The 16415-nt window shown below is 37.2% G+C and overlaps 1 protein-coding gene across 5 annotated transcripts in view; it reads left to right on the top strand.

Annotated features, from left to right (window-relative positions):
* The first annotated feature begins 213 nt into the window (after positions 1-213).
* PFKP (phosphofructokinase, platelet) overlaps positions 214-16415 on the top strand; it is a 47704-nt gene continuing 31502 nt past the window's right edge. For 3 of the 5 annotated variants that reach the window (XM_075746577.1, XM_075746578.1, XM_075746575.1), the window contains exons 1-3: positions 214-384; positions 8867-8940; positions 15441-15518. In XM_075746577.1, coding sequence (XP_075602692.1) covers positions 300-384; positions 8867-8940; positions 15441-15518 — 237 coding nt within the window. In that variant the 5' untranslated portion in view covers positions 214-299. Of the gene's footprint in view, positions 385-525; positions 688-8866; positions 8941-15440; positions 15519-16415 lie in introns of those variants that run through there. The other 2 variants (XM_075746579.1, XM_075746576.1) reach the window with 2 other exon arrangements.

Below are 16415 nucleotides of genomic sequence, written 5' to 3'. Positions count from 1 at the left end.
AGAGGCGGGCGGCTGGCTGTGTGCGATGTGAGGGCTGCATCTCTCCTCACCTTTTCTTCTTTTTTTTTTCCCCCCGGGATTTTTCACACAACCACCCCCCTCCTCTCACTTTTTCTGTAGAAATATACCTGTCTGTAAATACACACCCACACCGGGATTTTTCGGGTTCTTTTTCAGCAGAGGCCAAGTACTTGATCGAGCGGAGTGTGCACCTCGGGTAACAGGGCAGGGCCCCGCGGCCAGGGGCTCCCTCAGCGACCTCGCTCCGTCTCGCCCGCCGGTGCTGCCCCCGCAGCGCCATGGATCACCAACCGAAGTTCTTCGAGAACCTCTCGGGCACCGGGAAGGCCATCGGGGTGCTCACCAGCGGCGGCGATGCCCAAGGTAGCTGCTCATGCCGTTCGCTCCGGGAGCGAGGGGAGGAGGAGGGGAAGGAGAGGCAGAAGATGAGGGAGTGGGGGGGAGGAACCGCGGACACGGTGGAGAATGGGGGCAGCGGAAAGGGAGGGTGAGGGTGGGGAGCCCGTCGGGGGATGGTGTGAGGGAGGCAGGAGCGCCAGGGGCCTCCCAGGCAGGCAGGGCGCCCGTACGGGAGGCTGGGGAAGGAGCCGGTGGGTGTAGCAGCGCCTGCCAGAAGGCGGTGGGAAGCATGGGCTGCCCCTGGGGTGTCTGGGGGAAGCCGCGCCTGTAGGGGCACATGGAGGTAGTGGAGAGGGGGAGGGGGTCTGGGAGCGGGGCATACGAGATTGCCGTGGTTCTCGGCTTCCTCTTTCCGTGCTAGTCTTCGACCTGTCTCTCTTACTATGATTATTTAAAAGATAAATCATTTTTGCGCGGCCTGGGCGCCTGAGCTGCAAACGTACCCTCATCCTTTCTCCTCCCTCCCTTTCTCATCACATTTCCTCCGAGCCTGCCTTGGCAGGGAAGGATGTAGGAACGGTCCAGTAACTTTTACCACTAAAATGCCTTCACCCCTCGGGAGATGGTGGGGAGAGGAGAATGAGGAGGGAGAGCGGATGGGTGATGTGAGCGCGGGAGGAGGTCGTGCTGCCTCGCACGGCGGGTGGGAGGCTGTCTGCGGTGCTGGGGCTCTGCCAGCCCTCGCCTCATCTGCTTTTCACTTCGTTTTGGCACCGGGGACGTGTCTGTGTTCCTACCCATGATTTAGAAAGCTCACATGGTAGTTTACTCTCTAGCCCTGTAGGAGTATGTTGGGAGCGTGTTTCACCTCCTTAAATCTCTTGAGTGTAGGGGGAGTCCTAGCTACAGGTCAGGGCGAACAAAAGACCTATAGACTTTAAGAGGGAAGGGAAAGAAAAGAGACTTGATCGCAATATACTTAGTCATGAAGTCGTGTTTTCCTACACTTTCGTTTCCCTTTTCTACCAGAAAAATCTCATATAGATATCAATAGTTGAAAGTTTCAGTTAATTACCCTTTCAAATGTGCAATGCTCCATGCTATTTGAGAGGACTCTTGCTCTGGTTTTGCCAGGAGAGTTGTTAAGTGATGATTACTTTTAGCTCCTTGCCTTAAATTACGGTGGTGTGTTTTTTTTTTTTTTTTTTTTTCCGGGAGTGTCTCCGAAGTACTTTCACCCGAAGAAACGGCGCTTTTATTCGCGTTTGTGAATAGAGATGGGAGGGGGAAGTCTATCTTTCGTTTTTGTGTGGGCTCGGTAGTTTAATGACCATGTGCCCCAGCTTTTTACGCGGGGACATGCGGGGCCCAGCCCGCGGCTGGGGCGTTCTGCCCCGTTTCCGCGGGTGCGGGCAGCAGCCTCGCCTCGCTTTCCCGGCGCGGCCATGAGGTGGTAGCTTGCAAGGACCAGTGTCTCTGCGCTCCCTCCCCACCGCCGGTGTGTACGTGATCCGCTGCGAGTCGCTGCAGATTCCGCCTCTTTGCGTCATCTGGGCCGGGAGAAGCATCCTCCCTCCCTCTGCCCGCAGGAATAACGGGGAGCCCCCGGGTTTTCCTGGGATTATCTGAAACTCTTTCTAGTGAGGGGTGGAAGGGATTTGGGTAACAATCGGAGAGGAAAATGCTGCGGTTCCAGAGAAAATGCAAGTTGGTGCACTGAAATCGCTTCTCTTTTGCCCCTCGGTGGGGTTGCACTTGTTCAAGTTTTATCCACAGTTCGCTTTCAATGACATCAGTTCCACTGCTAAATGATTCTAGGAGGGACTGTGAATCCAGGCATATCTGTTTTAATGGTCTGGTCGCCAAATCGCCATTTTAAAGCGTGACAGGGCATTGCCTCGAGCAGCAGTAGCGTGTTCAGCAAGAGGCTGAGCCCTGCTACTTGCTTCCGCGTGGCTGGAGATTATATAATGCAGCAGCAGCAGATGTATCTCTTTTTATAAAGTATTAATCTCCACTTGCCACTATGTGAATTAAAGCATTTACAGGACTGGCAGAATCCACGGGTAGCATCTACACTTTATTATCTGGCAGATCGCAACTGCGGCATATTTACATGGAGGGATAAAAAGTAACAGCCTGTGAAAGTTGTTGTCTGAGGAGTGAGGTTGTCACAAAGACCAAACAAAGTAAACTGGATGCCTTCCAAGTCGTTTTGTAGGCAGCATTACTGTCCTAATTTAGAAGAACAAGGAGGAAAAAAAACCCAAAACGTTTTAGAACTTGATCGTTTCAACTCAACACAGCTGAGGTTCATAACCCTTACTATCTTGGTAACAGTATAGATGTGTAAAATATGCAACCTCAAGTCCGTTTGCATGCTAGGTTAGGAATTAAACAAGGGACAGAATGAGTCATGCCTTGTCAAGGTCATTTGCCCTCTGTAGGGCAAATGTGGGAGAGAAGTGAAGTGGTGAAATATAAACAGAAGGAACTATGCTGCTATTACTGCAGAGTTGTTTGAAAATATATGTTCAAGCGAACTCGAGGTGAGGCAAAACTACTAACTCTGAAGTGGGCAAAAAAAGTACTAATATAAAAAAAGAGTTCTGGTCTCCTGTTTTGTTTTTTCTTAAATTTGTTAGACACTAGAAATCTTTGGAATGCCTGTAATGCAAACTGAATTCACAGGAAATTCAGTAGAAAGAACAGCCGTTAGTGTTGCATTAGACTCATGATCTTCATATCAATAGTGCCTTGATTTAGATTGCGCTGTAAATCTTAGCCTAGAACAAAATATGCTTGAAATTATTTTAAAATATCAGTTACCGCCTTTGCTGTTATTGTACTTTTTACAAGTAGCATTATGTAAATTACACAAACCTTTCTATTTATAGGACATGTTAAGTTTTAAATTACTTTCCCGCATTTGTGGTATTTCCTTGCAACGTTTTTTTGTTTTCCTTCTTACTACCTATGGAATATTAAAGACTATAGAATGTGTATATGTCATACTGGTACTATTACGGTTTAGTCGCCACATTTTAAACACAGGCGTATTCTTTTGTTTGGTACAGTTAAAGAATTTATCAGTGATTTATTTCATAGGAAAAAAGATTTGTATTTTGTACATGTAATGTTAAATCAGTACTGAACTTGGCAGTTCATCACTTTAGCTAGCCAGCTGTTAAATTGTGAACTAAACCAAGAGCTTTCCACCATAATCACAAGTACCTTGAGAGCTGAAAGATGTTTTGACAATTGATTCTCAAAATTTATGGGTTAGTTCAATTTCTGGACTATTTCTAAATTGTAGTGGTTGCAGCTCAGAAAGGTGGACTAATAAATGGGTTTTAAGTCATGCTTCTGTCTTCACTTTGTGGAACTCTCTGGCCATGGTCTGCTTCAGGTCATGAAGTACACTGGCTGTATTTTTATGCGGGTTGCCAGTGGCTGCCACAGACGGTTTTGAATGCCGTAGGTCACTTATGTTCGTAAAACCTCTGATCAGACTGTTTATTCTAGGACCATGATAGGTATGGCTCCACAGCAGGAACAATGCCATCTGAAAGCTTTGGACAGAAGGTGATTGTGTGCTGTTGGGGAATGATGTGTTTGCGGCTACTTTGAGCTGTTGCCCATTGAGCTGTTGCCCAATTTGCTGACTCAAGATTATTGTCTTTGAATGTGACTATGTTATTTTTGAGATAAACTCAAAAAATTTAGGGATTACATGGAAACGGTCTGGAATATCATAGAACATGATTGCTGAAGTAAAGATCTACATATCTCTGTTTTAAGCCTTACAGGCTTCCCAATGTTTCAAGGCATATTAAATATGTAGTGAAGATGTACTGCTGTTGACCCAGTAACTTACATTGGAAGAAGAAGTTTTGCCACTGAACAAATACATTAAAAAAAACCCAAACAAAACAACCCCACAAAAAACCCACAACCAAAGACAAAAAAAGAAAAAAAAGAAAAAAATCCCACACCAAAATAACCCACACTCCTTTTATGTCATCCAAATTATTTAACACTTATGTAATTTGAAGATAGTCACAAGGAATTTTTGAATTTTCACCCCCCTCAAAAGGCACCTTTTCCAGAAAATAATAGCATGTGTGTATGTATAGACATGTATAAAGTACATATATATATGTCCATACATATAAAATATTGTAAATATAATTTTTATGAAAAATTATATGGAATGTAGTTATTAATGATTAACTTAATGCATTTAATATTTTGGAGGAACTGCTTCTATAATTAGTGGATTCTGTGATTGAAACTAGTCTCAAGATAACTCCATCTTCAAATTAAAAAAAAAAAATTATGTATGTAGTCTAGATGTTATGCTATTATAGGTATTTGTGCAGTAGAATGTTCTGATCTAATACAGTGTTACTGTTTAAAAAAAAGTGTAGTATTCAGGTATCTAGAATCATTATTGTGATTATATGTAATAAAATCTTTTAAGCAATTAAAGGTAAATGGAACAAACCCAAATTGTTTTCTTAATGTTTTTTCAGTTCTTGTGTTTGCCTGCTGCTTCTCATCTTTCCTTTTAATGATTATAGGCTCTTACATCATTACTGATATATCCATTTACATACTTGAATAAAGTCTTTCTAGTCTTTTTCTTTGGTAATGTTTAGATATTTTCCTTAGTTTCTGTGTTTTGTTGTCTGGATCTTTGTTCAGGGTAGCACTTAGCGCATATGTGCTAAGTCATTAAGCATGCATTAAAGCCAATGTTTATCTTTAAAATTGGTGGTACTTCAGTATTTCTTGATACTTGTCCAAGATGCATAGTTTTGATTTTTCTTTTATATGGTTAGTATTACAGTTATTTATTTAAAAGTCTGTCTGGCTGACTAAGGTGAGGAAAACTTGTCTTAAATACAAAATAGGGTTTTAATTTTACTCAAACTCCTCTGTTGTAATGGTGCATATGTATATGGAACAGGACGTAGGCACGGGAAAGAAATACCCTTTTGGGGGAAGGGAGTGCCTTTTAAAATAATTTAAAGATATCTGCAGTATTGTTTGTAACTCTTATGAAAATTATTGCTTTCAAAGGCAATTGAATAGACAATATCAAGAAGGACAGTAAATTATCAACTCAAGTTAATTTCAGGCATTATGTGAAGCCATGGAAGTAGTTGCAGATTACTTGAATTTTGAGTCCAAAAGAGCAAAATAAATCTTTTCCTCTGTCAAAGGCTTTAATGCAAAAGCAAATGGTTATTCAGAAAGACTTTAAATAATTGTTATGTTGTAAAAAAAAAAAAAAAATACTGGTTTTACTTGTGGCCTTCTTTTGAAGCTGCTATTCTAATCCTATATGTTTATCACTATATTATTCAGGACTAAATCCATAGTTAACCAGGTAAATCTCTCTTTCAGTAATACGCATATAATTACATTTCATAGTTGTTATGGTAATTCACAAATGCTATTGTAAGACTCCACAAATAATCAAATACAGCAACATTTTGTTAGACAAGTTCTACAGAGACTTCATTAAATTCTCTGTATTTACATACTTGAATCACTGCAAGTGTATTCAGATTTAGATAGCTAACATGTAAAAGTCTAACACTTCTATGTTTTAACTGTATTTTGTAGATACCAAATTATAACATTCTTCAGTCCTTAGCCCTTCTGAAGTGTAAGCTGCTTCTTTAGGAGCTTGCCAATAAACACCCAAGTCCCTTTTCTGTATAAAGAGATAAAATATACATCCCCAAATAATCATAAAATGCATGTTGTGTAAACTCATAAAGTTACAGTGATGGTACTAAGAAAAGGCTTTCTGTCTGTAAGTTGTGGTGGGTTTTTTTTCCTAGGCTTTTTGCCCTTCCTTGCATTTTACCAATTTTTCATGTAAGATACACAGAAACTGGAAAGTATTTGCCAAGAAACTATGTGAGTCTGTGATGAATATATTCACAGGGAAAGAATTAATGCATCTGCCACTTTGAGACATAAATGCTTATATTTTACTCTGTTTTAGAAGTATGAACATTAAGCTAAATCAACATTTATAGGCTAATATATACATAACAAAGGTATGGCAGATCTGGACAATTTGTAATGAGAACAGAGTTATTAAAATACACTGATTAAGAGAGGTACATACTGACAATGATAAAACTGGGATACATGGCCAATAAAGCAGAAATGTGAGTGAGAAACAGATAAAAGACAAGTATGTATCTTTGGTAGAAATGTGAATATTTAATGTCTTCCTTTTTTTTTTTTCCTGATGAAACTATTCTGCTTTTCCAAGTATCAAATTAGAATAAAGAAATACAGAGACTACTGCTGAATGAGACACCAGAGTCTTTATAACTGAACCTAGATTAGATACCTGAAACAGTCTTAGTGGTTCTTCTCAGGTGCCAAATGGGAGATGTGAAAAAGTTGAACCTCAAAACCTGAAGATTCTTAAAAGGGCAGTTCTGAGTAGTCCTCGCTTGGTGAGGATGAACTTTTTCCCTTCAGAAAATGAACATTTTAGTTGCTCTTCTAGAGTTCTGCAGCTAAATGGATAATATACAGTTATACTTGTCTCTAGAAAAAAAAAAAAAAACAACAAAAAACCCAAACAAAAACCAACCCTCTCCACAAACAAACCCAAGCCAACAATGACACTCCCCTCCCTCCCCCTCCCCCCCAAAAAAGGCAACCCCCCCCCCCCAAAACCCAAACTACAAAAAACCCTCCATACCAACCAACAACAACAAAAAAAGCCAACCTCCCACACAACATGTTGTGCATTAATAGAAGCAAGCTGTGGACTTTATAAGGAGTAGCTTGTGCTTGTGTCTTCCCTGCTTGAGGAAAAGGGCAGTGCTGTGAAGAACTGTCAGCTTTATAAAGTTAAAGGTCTTTGTCTCCACTTTCCAGGGGACATTGTGGGGGTGGTTTTTTTATTATGAAAACTGTCTCAGAGGAGATAACTTTGCTCTGAGTAGTAGATTTGTTTTGATCTCAGAGTTAGCTTGCTAACTTTCTTTTCAGTACAGCCTGTCAGATGAGATTCTCTGCTTTGCTTTTCCATCATCCAGTTCATCATCCAAAGCTGTTCTTTTAGCTGTCTTGGCATTTGAGAACTTTTTCCACCTCTGCCACAAGGCTGACTCTATCTGAGAGAATTCTTGCTGTTATTTCCTAAAACAGAATTGATAAGAAAACACTGTACTTCTGATTTTAGTCCTGAGGTTAGGTGACATCTATACAAACAACAAAGCAACTTTTGGTTTTGGCAAATTTAATTTTTTGTTTTGCATTGGGCAACTTTGGGGGCTTTCTGGTACGTTCCTAAGTAATAAATCTTTGAGAAAAACCTCAGTCTCATTCTCTTTTCAGACAAGTAAGCTTTCATAGCTCAGTATTTTTTCCAGTAATGGTGGATATTGTAGGAATAGATGTTTATGGCTTACTGTGTTGTGGGTTTATATATTCTAGTTAGGGACTTTTTACATCTCCAGGTAGGTGAACACTTAACACCTAGGTTGAACAGCAGAGCTGACCTACTTTGCTATTTTGATATTAAGTGCAACAGATTTGGAGAGTCAGTGCCCAATATTTTGGATTTCACATTTCTGGCATCCCTTTTCAACTGATGTGCTGAGGCTATTTCTTTCAGTGTCGCCTGACTACTACTGTCCTCATGCTTTGCATAATCTCTTGTGTCTATGTGGTATGGAAGCAATTAGTTTATTACTTTTGGGAACTTCCTGAATAATGAGTAAGGTAACACAGTATCTGAAGGGGTAGCTTATAACAGGAATTCATTTGACCCACGTAGGGGGACCAGTGGAACTTTCACTGTTGCTCAGGAGGTTAAGTATTTGACCATTGGGCTTAAATAGAAGATTTTACATTAGTATAATTTGTGAGATGTTTGTAAGCAGAGAATTCAAATGTGAGCTTGCAATTCTGGGAAGCAAAGTGTCTTTTAGGCACTTTCCTGTCAAATGAGTCAATGCAGCATTTCTTCTGTTAATTTACTGCCGCCTTCTATCTTTTCAAGTGGGCAACTGCTCATGTCAGGAGCTTTGGCTGTGTTCCCCACAAAATACTGTGTATACACCTGTGTTACTTTGGAAAGCTCAGGAAAAAGAACTGTTACAATATAATTTCTACTGTGAAGAAACTAAATTTTAACTGGTTGAATGTTTTACGTTTCAGATAGAAAACTAATCATTATTGAAAGATGAATTTACTTTCTTGTTTAGTAGCTATTTCTTTTACAATCAGCAGCAATTTTATCTCTGATTAACACACATAGTAGCATCCACATAATTATTGTAACAAAGCAAATCATGGACTGATTGCACTGTCATTAAATAAATTTCTGTTTTGGTAGATGCTGATCGTTGTCTTCCTTTAGAAATAAATTGTTTCCTTTTTTTTAAAGACGTTGAAAATTTATAGTGTACAAAAAATATTGGATAACCTATAACAATGTGATTTTGCTTTTTCTTCCCAGGTATGAATGCTGCTGTGCGCGCAGTAGTACGCATGGGAATCTATGTAAAAGCCAAAGTGTATTTTGTTTATGAGGTTAGTTTTTGTTTTATTCATTTTGTATTTGTCTTCTGACTATATTTGAGTTTTTGTGGAAACCTCATGAAAAGTGAATAGTATAAATTTAAAAATGTTGTAGATGTCATTCCCTTTCATCATATCAATATTTTATTGCGTATTTTTTATTTTTGTGGAAAGTACTTTTTACAAGATATATATTAAAACTATTTAATTTTAAAGTAATTTTTAAAGTATATGGAATTCTTCACGTGCCACCAGAAGCTTGAAAATACTGAGAAAACCAGAGATGGTTTTCACCCAGCAGTGAGCTGTGTATTTGTTCGATGTTTGGCCCCAAATACTGTACTTTATAAATACCTTCCTAAACCTAGTTAAACTACTAATTCTTCATCCTCCAGTCCATTTTCCTCGGGTATGATAAGGCTGTGCTGTCACCCTCATTTCACAGATCACACAACTTGTTTTTGATCAAAAGTACTGTCAGGCTGCTGCCATCTCTCCTGGCTTATAGGTAGAAAGCTGTAACTGAAAAAACTCCGACCAACAATCAAAAAAGACCCCACCAAAAAGCCTGTACCATCAGTAGTGTGTCCAGACATCACAATTTTGTGGTGGAAACTTTTGACTGCATGCGCATGAAGATTGTTAACTTCTGTAACAATGATTTGACATGAAAAAATGATGGGACAAGTTTATTGTAAATGCCAAAATAATGCTATATGTGTATGTCTTACTGGAAGACTAAGCTATTGTTAGACTTCCACCTGAAGGACACTTTCAGTTTTTATGAAATTTGCAGATTAAATAATACAGTAAATATACTTGGCAAGAAATCATTCTGTTCACACTGGAATTCTTGTACAACTCCTTTGAAGTTTAAGGTGATTACAAATCATGATAAATATTTGATATGGAGCAAAACTTGGTAGGCAATATTCCTAGCAAAAAAGTAATTTTAATGTTTAATATAAAAATAGAGAGTACTAGAATTCATAGAAATGGTAGGAAAGTACTTTGGTTTTAGTTTTGTGCATGCAAAATATACAATTTAGCTTTAAAAGGTAGCCAAGTCCATTTTCTTTCTGTGTCTGTTTATTCCTATAGCTCATTTACTAAAGAGATGCAAAGTATATTGAAATGCAAATAAGCAGAGCACTGTGCTCCAAAGCTCTTTTGTACTACAGTGCTACAGCAAGTAGCTCTGAATACTTAGTTCGTGCTAATTACATGGCCAATCTCTAGAATTCCTTCAGTGTTCAGCTGTTTTGCAGGCTTGCTGAAATGGGTCAGATACTTTTACAGAAATAATGGGTTTTTGGCTGTCTTTAAAGGCCAGAACGTGGATTTTTTTTTTTTTTAATTATGCTTAACTTAAGAATTACCATCTTTGTAGTTCATCTTATAATATGTTTACTTTTGTCACCTTTTAAAAACTGTTTTGTATCACAGAGTGTATTCAATGATAAATTTCCAGAGAAATTTGGATATTTCTATTTTTCTGAACTTACAGAATTGCACTCTTTAAGTTATCGTGTTCTTCTGTTAATTGCTGGAGTTTGCCAATGTGAAGTCACAGATATTTCTGAATGAAAATCGATGGTAAAAATCAAGTCAATGTTGGAGTTCTGAGTTTGCATTATATATTGTTGTTCTATCTTCATTGTAACATTGTAGTCTTTAAGAAAAATGCACCTTTCGCTGTAAGTATGGGTAATAGCTCAGATTAGTCCATTCAGTTCTATGTTTCAGGAAGTACTGAATGCTAGGCTTTTTTCCTCTCATTGTTAATTAAAATATGAAGTCAGTTTTCTTTCACAGTGCATATCAGAGAAACATTGTTGCAAGCTTTGAAATGAAACAATTTAATTTCAGCACTTGAAAATAGGAAACAGATACAGGTGACAAGTATAGGGGAAGATAAAAATCTTAGATTAAGACTTGTCACTAATGATCCCCATTATAAGCCTTTGCATGATGTATACAGAGATGTATTTTCGTACATACTTGAAGTTATTTTATGTAATATTTTTAATAAAGTCCTCCTAAATTACAGTTGATCAAATGCAGACATCAGAGTGTTAAGCAATGAGAATACTGTATTTTTAGCCTACGTTTTGAATAGGCATTTTAACTAGACACACATGAGTTAAGGTAAAGCAGTGCTTGTATTGAAGCTGCTCTGAAAAACTGAAGAAACTGAAGTGGCAACATCTGAGAGGTGAAAAATGTTTTCTTATTTGGAGCCAGAAGTGGAGTTAAAGGTCTCAGCCTTTTCAAGCCTACTTTCCTCTAGTTGTCATACGTTCTTTTTCTCCTGTAACTTTCTCTGTCATAAGCACTTTTTTTTTTTTTTCCCCCACTGTAAAACCCTGTCTTCTGCAGTGGCCAAATCTAGCTCCATATTCTAAGTAAAACAATAACTCTTTTTCTTTTGTTTCCTAACTCCATTTTGTTCATTTTATGAACATTTTATGAGAGATTTCCAAGATAAATAAATAAAAATTGGCAGTGAACTAGATAGAAGCAATTTTCTAGCCTTTTTGAAGTTGGACTTACCAAAACCCAAAGAAAGAGTTAGATATTGGAATTCTTGGGCTCTTTATACATACTTTGATTCCCAAAAGGGAAGAGGGAACCCCCCCCCCCGCAAACTCATGTGAAAATTAAAACTATAAAATAGTTTATATAAAAGTTATAATTTGTAATATTTATATATAATTTATATAGTTTAAATAAAAATTTTATAACTATAAAATAAAAAAAAAAACCCTTGTATCTTAATGCATTGGAATTAGCACATTTGAAAATTTTGCTATTAATTTGTGGAAACGGTTCTTACTCTATACCATTGCCTTAGTTTCATATTTTATTCATGTTAATATCTTTTAGTACTTAATTTTAGTATATAAACAGTCTGCAGTCATCCTCACTGACTAGCATCACATTATTCCTCAAATCTACCCCAATCTGAATTAATATTTGAATACCCGTGGACTCATTTTGCTAAGAGATGGAACATGTAAAAGTACAATGCTGCCCTAGGAGGCTAGTTTAAATTTTTTCACTAATCAGAAGTGATTTAAGTTGGTTTTGGTTTGGAGGTTGTTTTTCTTTTTTTAATTGAGGATGAGAAGAAAAAATGATGCCTGTCATTTATGGCATTCATTTTAGAAACTGAGGTCTTAAATATAATACAATACAAATAACCTGCCCTTTTTCCAGGACTGAAGCACATAGTTCCCAGTGGATGCGTGCTCTTACTGCTAAGCTATGGAACTTTTAGATTCTTCATCTTGATTAAGAATCTTTTTCTCAAGAGGCCAGCATTGGAAATGCAATGGTACGGCAGTCACGGATTTCTGTGAGGAAAACGTCATGTCTTTTATGTGGTGGTTTGTGCACTCAGTGATGCTAGTATTTTACGTTGTTGAGCAATAGCTAAAAAAGCTCAGTACGTAAACTTAAAAAATTGTTAAAGCCCCAAATGTCTTGCATGTAACATATCAGAAGATGGCTTGTTCTTTTTTGAAAGCTTTTGTTTGTAGTTAAGACTGGAGCCAAGGTTTGCTCTGGCTCTGCCACTCTCTCCAGGAGTTACAGTGTATATGTATGTACCCTGTGAACAGATGACCCACAGAGATTTTCTTTTGTTCATCTTTGAATAATCAGATTTTGGGTAGAGAAAGAAATAAGCATAAAATGGAGTTGATCTTCAAGTATAGTGCTTGCTGTATTTTTGACAGTTTACTTTTTTCCATTCTTGCCCCATAGTTATAGTATCTTAGTACCTAAGCTGCTATTCTTAGAATCTAAGTAAGATTTCAGTGTTTAAATAACTAAAGTGATAAATGGAAATCATGATCATTATTAACACTTCAATTATAATTGGTCATCTTTTTTTCACTATAGCTTTTCTAGAAAGGTGTTTTAATTTTATGGCTTTTTGTATCTCTTAATGATGTGGAGGAACAGTGTGGAAATTCTAGCTACGTTGTTCAGAGCTAGCTTACATATGCTACTTGGCAAGTGGCACTGAGTTAGAAAAAGCTAATGTAAGAGCTAAAATGGATCAGGCCTGTTCCAAAAGCTTCCTGTCCTTACCCTGTAGTGGGAGGAATTGTTAATACAACCCCTGTATTAACAGGGGTTGTTTGCACAGAGAAAGTAGAACCCATGTGGACTCCTGGCCAGAATCCATGAGTTCTGTCTACTTTAAAGATGCATGGTGCAGGCGTCTTGTCATTGCTCATCCTTAGCCTAGCTGTAAGGTGTATCAAATCTTACAGACAGTTTCAAATAGTAGTTTATCCATTTGCTTTTCCCTCTGTTTTAGATTTGTTAATAAAATATGAATTGGGAATTTTCATCTATGAGTCTCATGAAATGTATATGATTATGTATATAATTACTGTATAAAATACTTTCTTGGGTCCGCTTTCTTGTATTTTTCCTCTCAAGTAAAAATGGAAGGTGAATGATTGGAGCAAATATGTGAACTATATATGTTCTTGTCAGCTTACTATAGTCAGTGTTACAGAGTTAGAATGCAACATTACACTATTCTTTCAGGATTTGTTGCCTATGAATCTTTGTGTTACTGCAGTTGCCAACTGGAACACCGATAGGAAACGCTTGCAATCCATTACTGAGTGATATAAGTAGCATTGGGTTCTTTGTTTTAAAAACAAAAAATACAAGCAGACTTGTGAGAAGTGACCTTACTAGTTTATTAGCCTTCATCAAGCTCAGTTGGATCCGCTGGAATGTTTCTGTCTGAAGATTTTTGCACTTCATCTGTTTTTTTTTTTTTTTTAAGTTGATATGTAGTTTAAGAATTATTTCTTTTCAGACTTGCTCTAATTTTGAAGGAATTGTGCAAATAATGTCTTAGCTTCAAGTGATTATATGTATACATTAGATACATATTAAAGTTATCCAGAGAGTGTACAAAACAGTGAGAAGATCTGTTGAATGACAGACATAGACTGTTTTCCACCTAACTGTTTCTTTACTTTTACTTGATCATCTTATATGTAATTTCATTAATCAAGTCTCACTGTACAGATATTTTTACACTTTCCCCTTGGAATCTGTACTAGAATCCTAGAAAGTTTGAGTAACTCATACTTTTGCTGAGTTCAGGTTATCTTTATATTCTTATCCTATCATGCTGGTGAGGGACTCCAAGTATGATACAGTATTCCTATAATATATATAGCTTTTAAAGCTGGTATAGGCTTCGTGCATTTCCAAGTTACTACTTACTGGATAAAATCTACATATAGTCTGGATCATGCCAAAGTAAGTGTCAAGTTTATAATGTCAGTTTAGTTGTCTTCTAAACTCTCTTCTATTTCTAGTTCTACCCGAAATATTATCGAGAACCCTAAAACTAAATCTGTACGGTCTTGCAAGAATTGCATACAAAAGAAAGATTAACTAATTGTTATTCAGCATGATTATCCACATTTACACATAACCTAAAAATGGAGACACAAACATGGTCATGTTTATTTTTGTTTAGTGGTTTTTATTTGTTTTCTTTAACCTAGCATGTTTTTTCCCCTTTGGATATGAATAAATGTCAAAAAGTTGGATGCTAACTCCAGTTTTATTCTGGTGTCTGTATCAGTTAAGTTTTTCCAGGATAGAACTTTGCTGTATGTATGTATACATACACACATACATATATATTTTAAAATCAGTGTTCACAATATCACCTAATTGAAAAGAATCTGTAATTGTCACTATCTTTCTGCTAGTATTTATGCAGAGAGTTAATAAAGCCAGGCATAAAAAAACCCTTCAGCTGCTCACTGGCTATAGCTTTCCTTCTTTCAACTAAGTGTAGTTCTTTCCGTCTTACAGCATGCATTGGTTTCTGAAGACCATTTGAGTTACGGTATTAAAGATTTCTTAAATGCATGGCTAAAGCTTGTATTTGTCTACTAAATTTCTTTCATCTCTTTCATCTGTAACTGCCTCCAAAAAAGAATAAAGATTATGCGACCTGATTTCTTCTTCCTTTATGAAAAAATTTTTGTTGTTGCTTTTTATTTTGTTTTGCTTATACCTACCTTGGAGAAAAAGTGTACAAAGTGTTACAAAGTTAGATATTTTTCAAAGATCATGACCTCAGGCTGAGGAAGCACATTTTATAATGCTTTTGAAAGTTCTTTCATCTTTGTATTTTTTCAAAAATAACTGAATATTTATTCCTAGGAAGGGAGAAATACGTTGCCATTGTGGTTTATAAACTCTGTAATCTGTGTAAAGTATTACTTTATGTTGAAGTTGTCTTTGGAACTGATCTTTTAGGAAAAGGGTTTGTTTGGCTTTTTTCCCCCCTAATTTGGTACCTGCTTGAATGTTTCATTTAAATTGAGTATTTTTTTTTTTATTCAGTGTTTTTAAAAACTTAAAGTCGCATTAAAATACACAAGGTGAGTATTACTACAGTGGAGATGATACATAATTTTTCAAATCAGACTTCTGAAATACTTTTTCTCTTTCAGGGTTACCAGGGAATGGTTGATGGAGGTGATAATATTGTAGAAGTTTCATGGGAAAGTGTTTCAAGTATCTTGCAAGTGGTAAGTGTTAGGGGATGGGACCCAAATTCTCTCTCATTAATCAGGGAACCAAAATTCTACATCCGGGCAACCACTGTAATTATGGATCCAAATTCGTTGATGACTGAGTGACCAGCACATATCACTTTTAGCAGAGCCTGACTTCTACAGTATGGATGTTTGACACTTTCTAAAGATCTTTGTATGGTCTTGTATTTGGTGCACAGAAATAATCTTGAAAACCTGTGTCCTAGATCTTCAACATTACATGTCATTAGCCTCCTAAAGCCATATTGACAAGCCTATATTTAATAAAAAAGACATTATAGGACGAAAAGATGAAACAACTGTGTTTTGTAAGGCAAGTGTTTTCTTAAGAAACCCTGTTGGCTTTCTGTGTGAGTGGATTTAGAATTATCATAATGGGTGTAATTGCAGTACAGTTCTCCAGAGCTCAGGTAATACCAGTGCCTTTGTACGTTTATATTACAATGTTCTGCAAGGTGGCCATTTGGATGTCCTTACACTTTTCCTCAGCATGGTAATGTTGTTACCTCTTCCAGAGCAGATGCTATGTTTGGCAAAGACGCCTTACTGCTTGCCAAGCTTTCTGAAAACTACCTCCAGGTGAAGCGTGGGTTTCTTTGGAGCTTTCTGTAAAGCTAGTATAATAAATATAAAACAGTTAGCAAAGAGAAAAATATTTTCTTAATTTTTTTTTTTTTTTTAAACAAATACTCTGGATTACTGTGAGATATTTTGTCCACGTATGTTTGGGGTTTTGTTGGGTTTTTTTTTAATACCCTGTCTGTCTTGTAGAATCTGTAATCTTATGATTAAGAGAAAATTAGGATGTCATGGCCAAGCCACACAGGAGTATAAGTAGGAGCAGAATGTAGACATCTCATACATGTATAT

This window comes from Balearica regulorum, chromosome 2, assembly GCF_011004875.1.
Source record: "Balearica regulorum gibbericeps isolate bBalReg1 chromosome 2, bBalReg1.pri, whole genome shotgun sequence".
Lineage (NCBI taxonomy): Eukaryota > Metazoa > Chordata > Aves > Gruiformes > Gruidae > Balearica > Balearica regulorum.
Note: the sequence above shows the minus strand (reverse complement) of the source record. Positions and strands in the feature narration are given on the sequence as shown.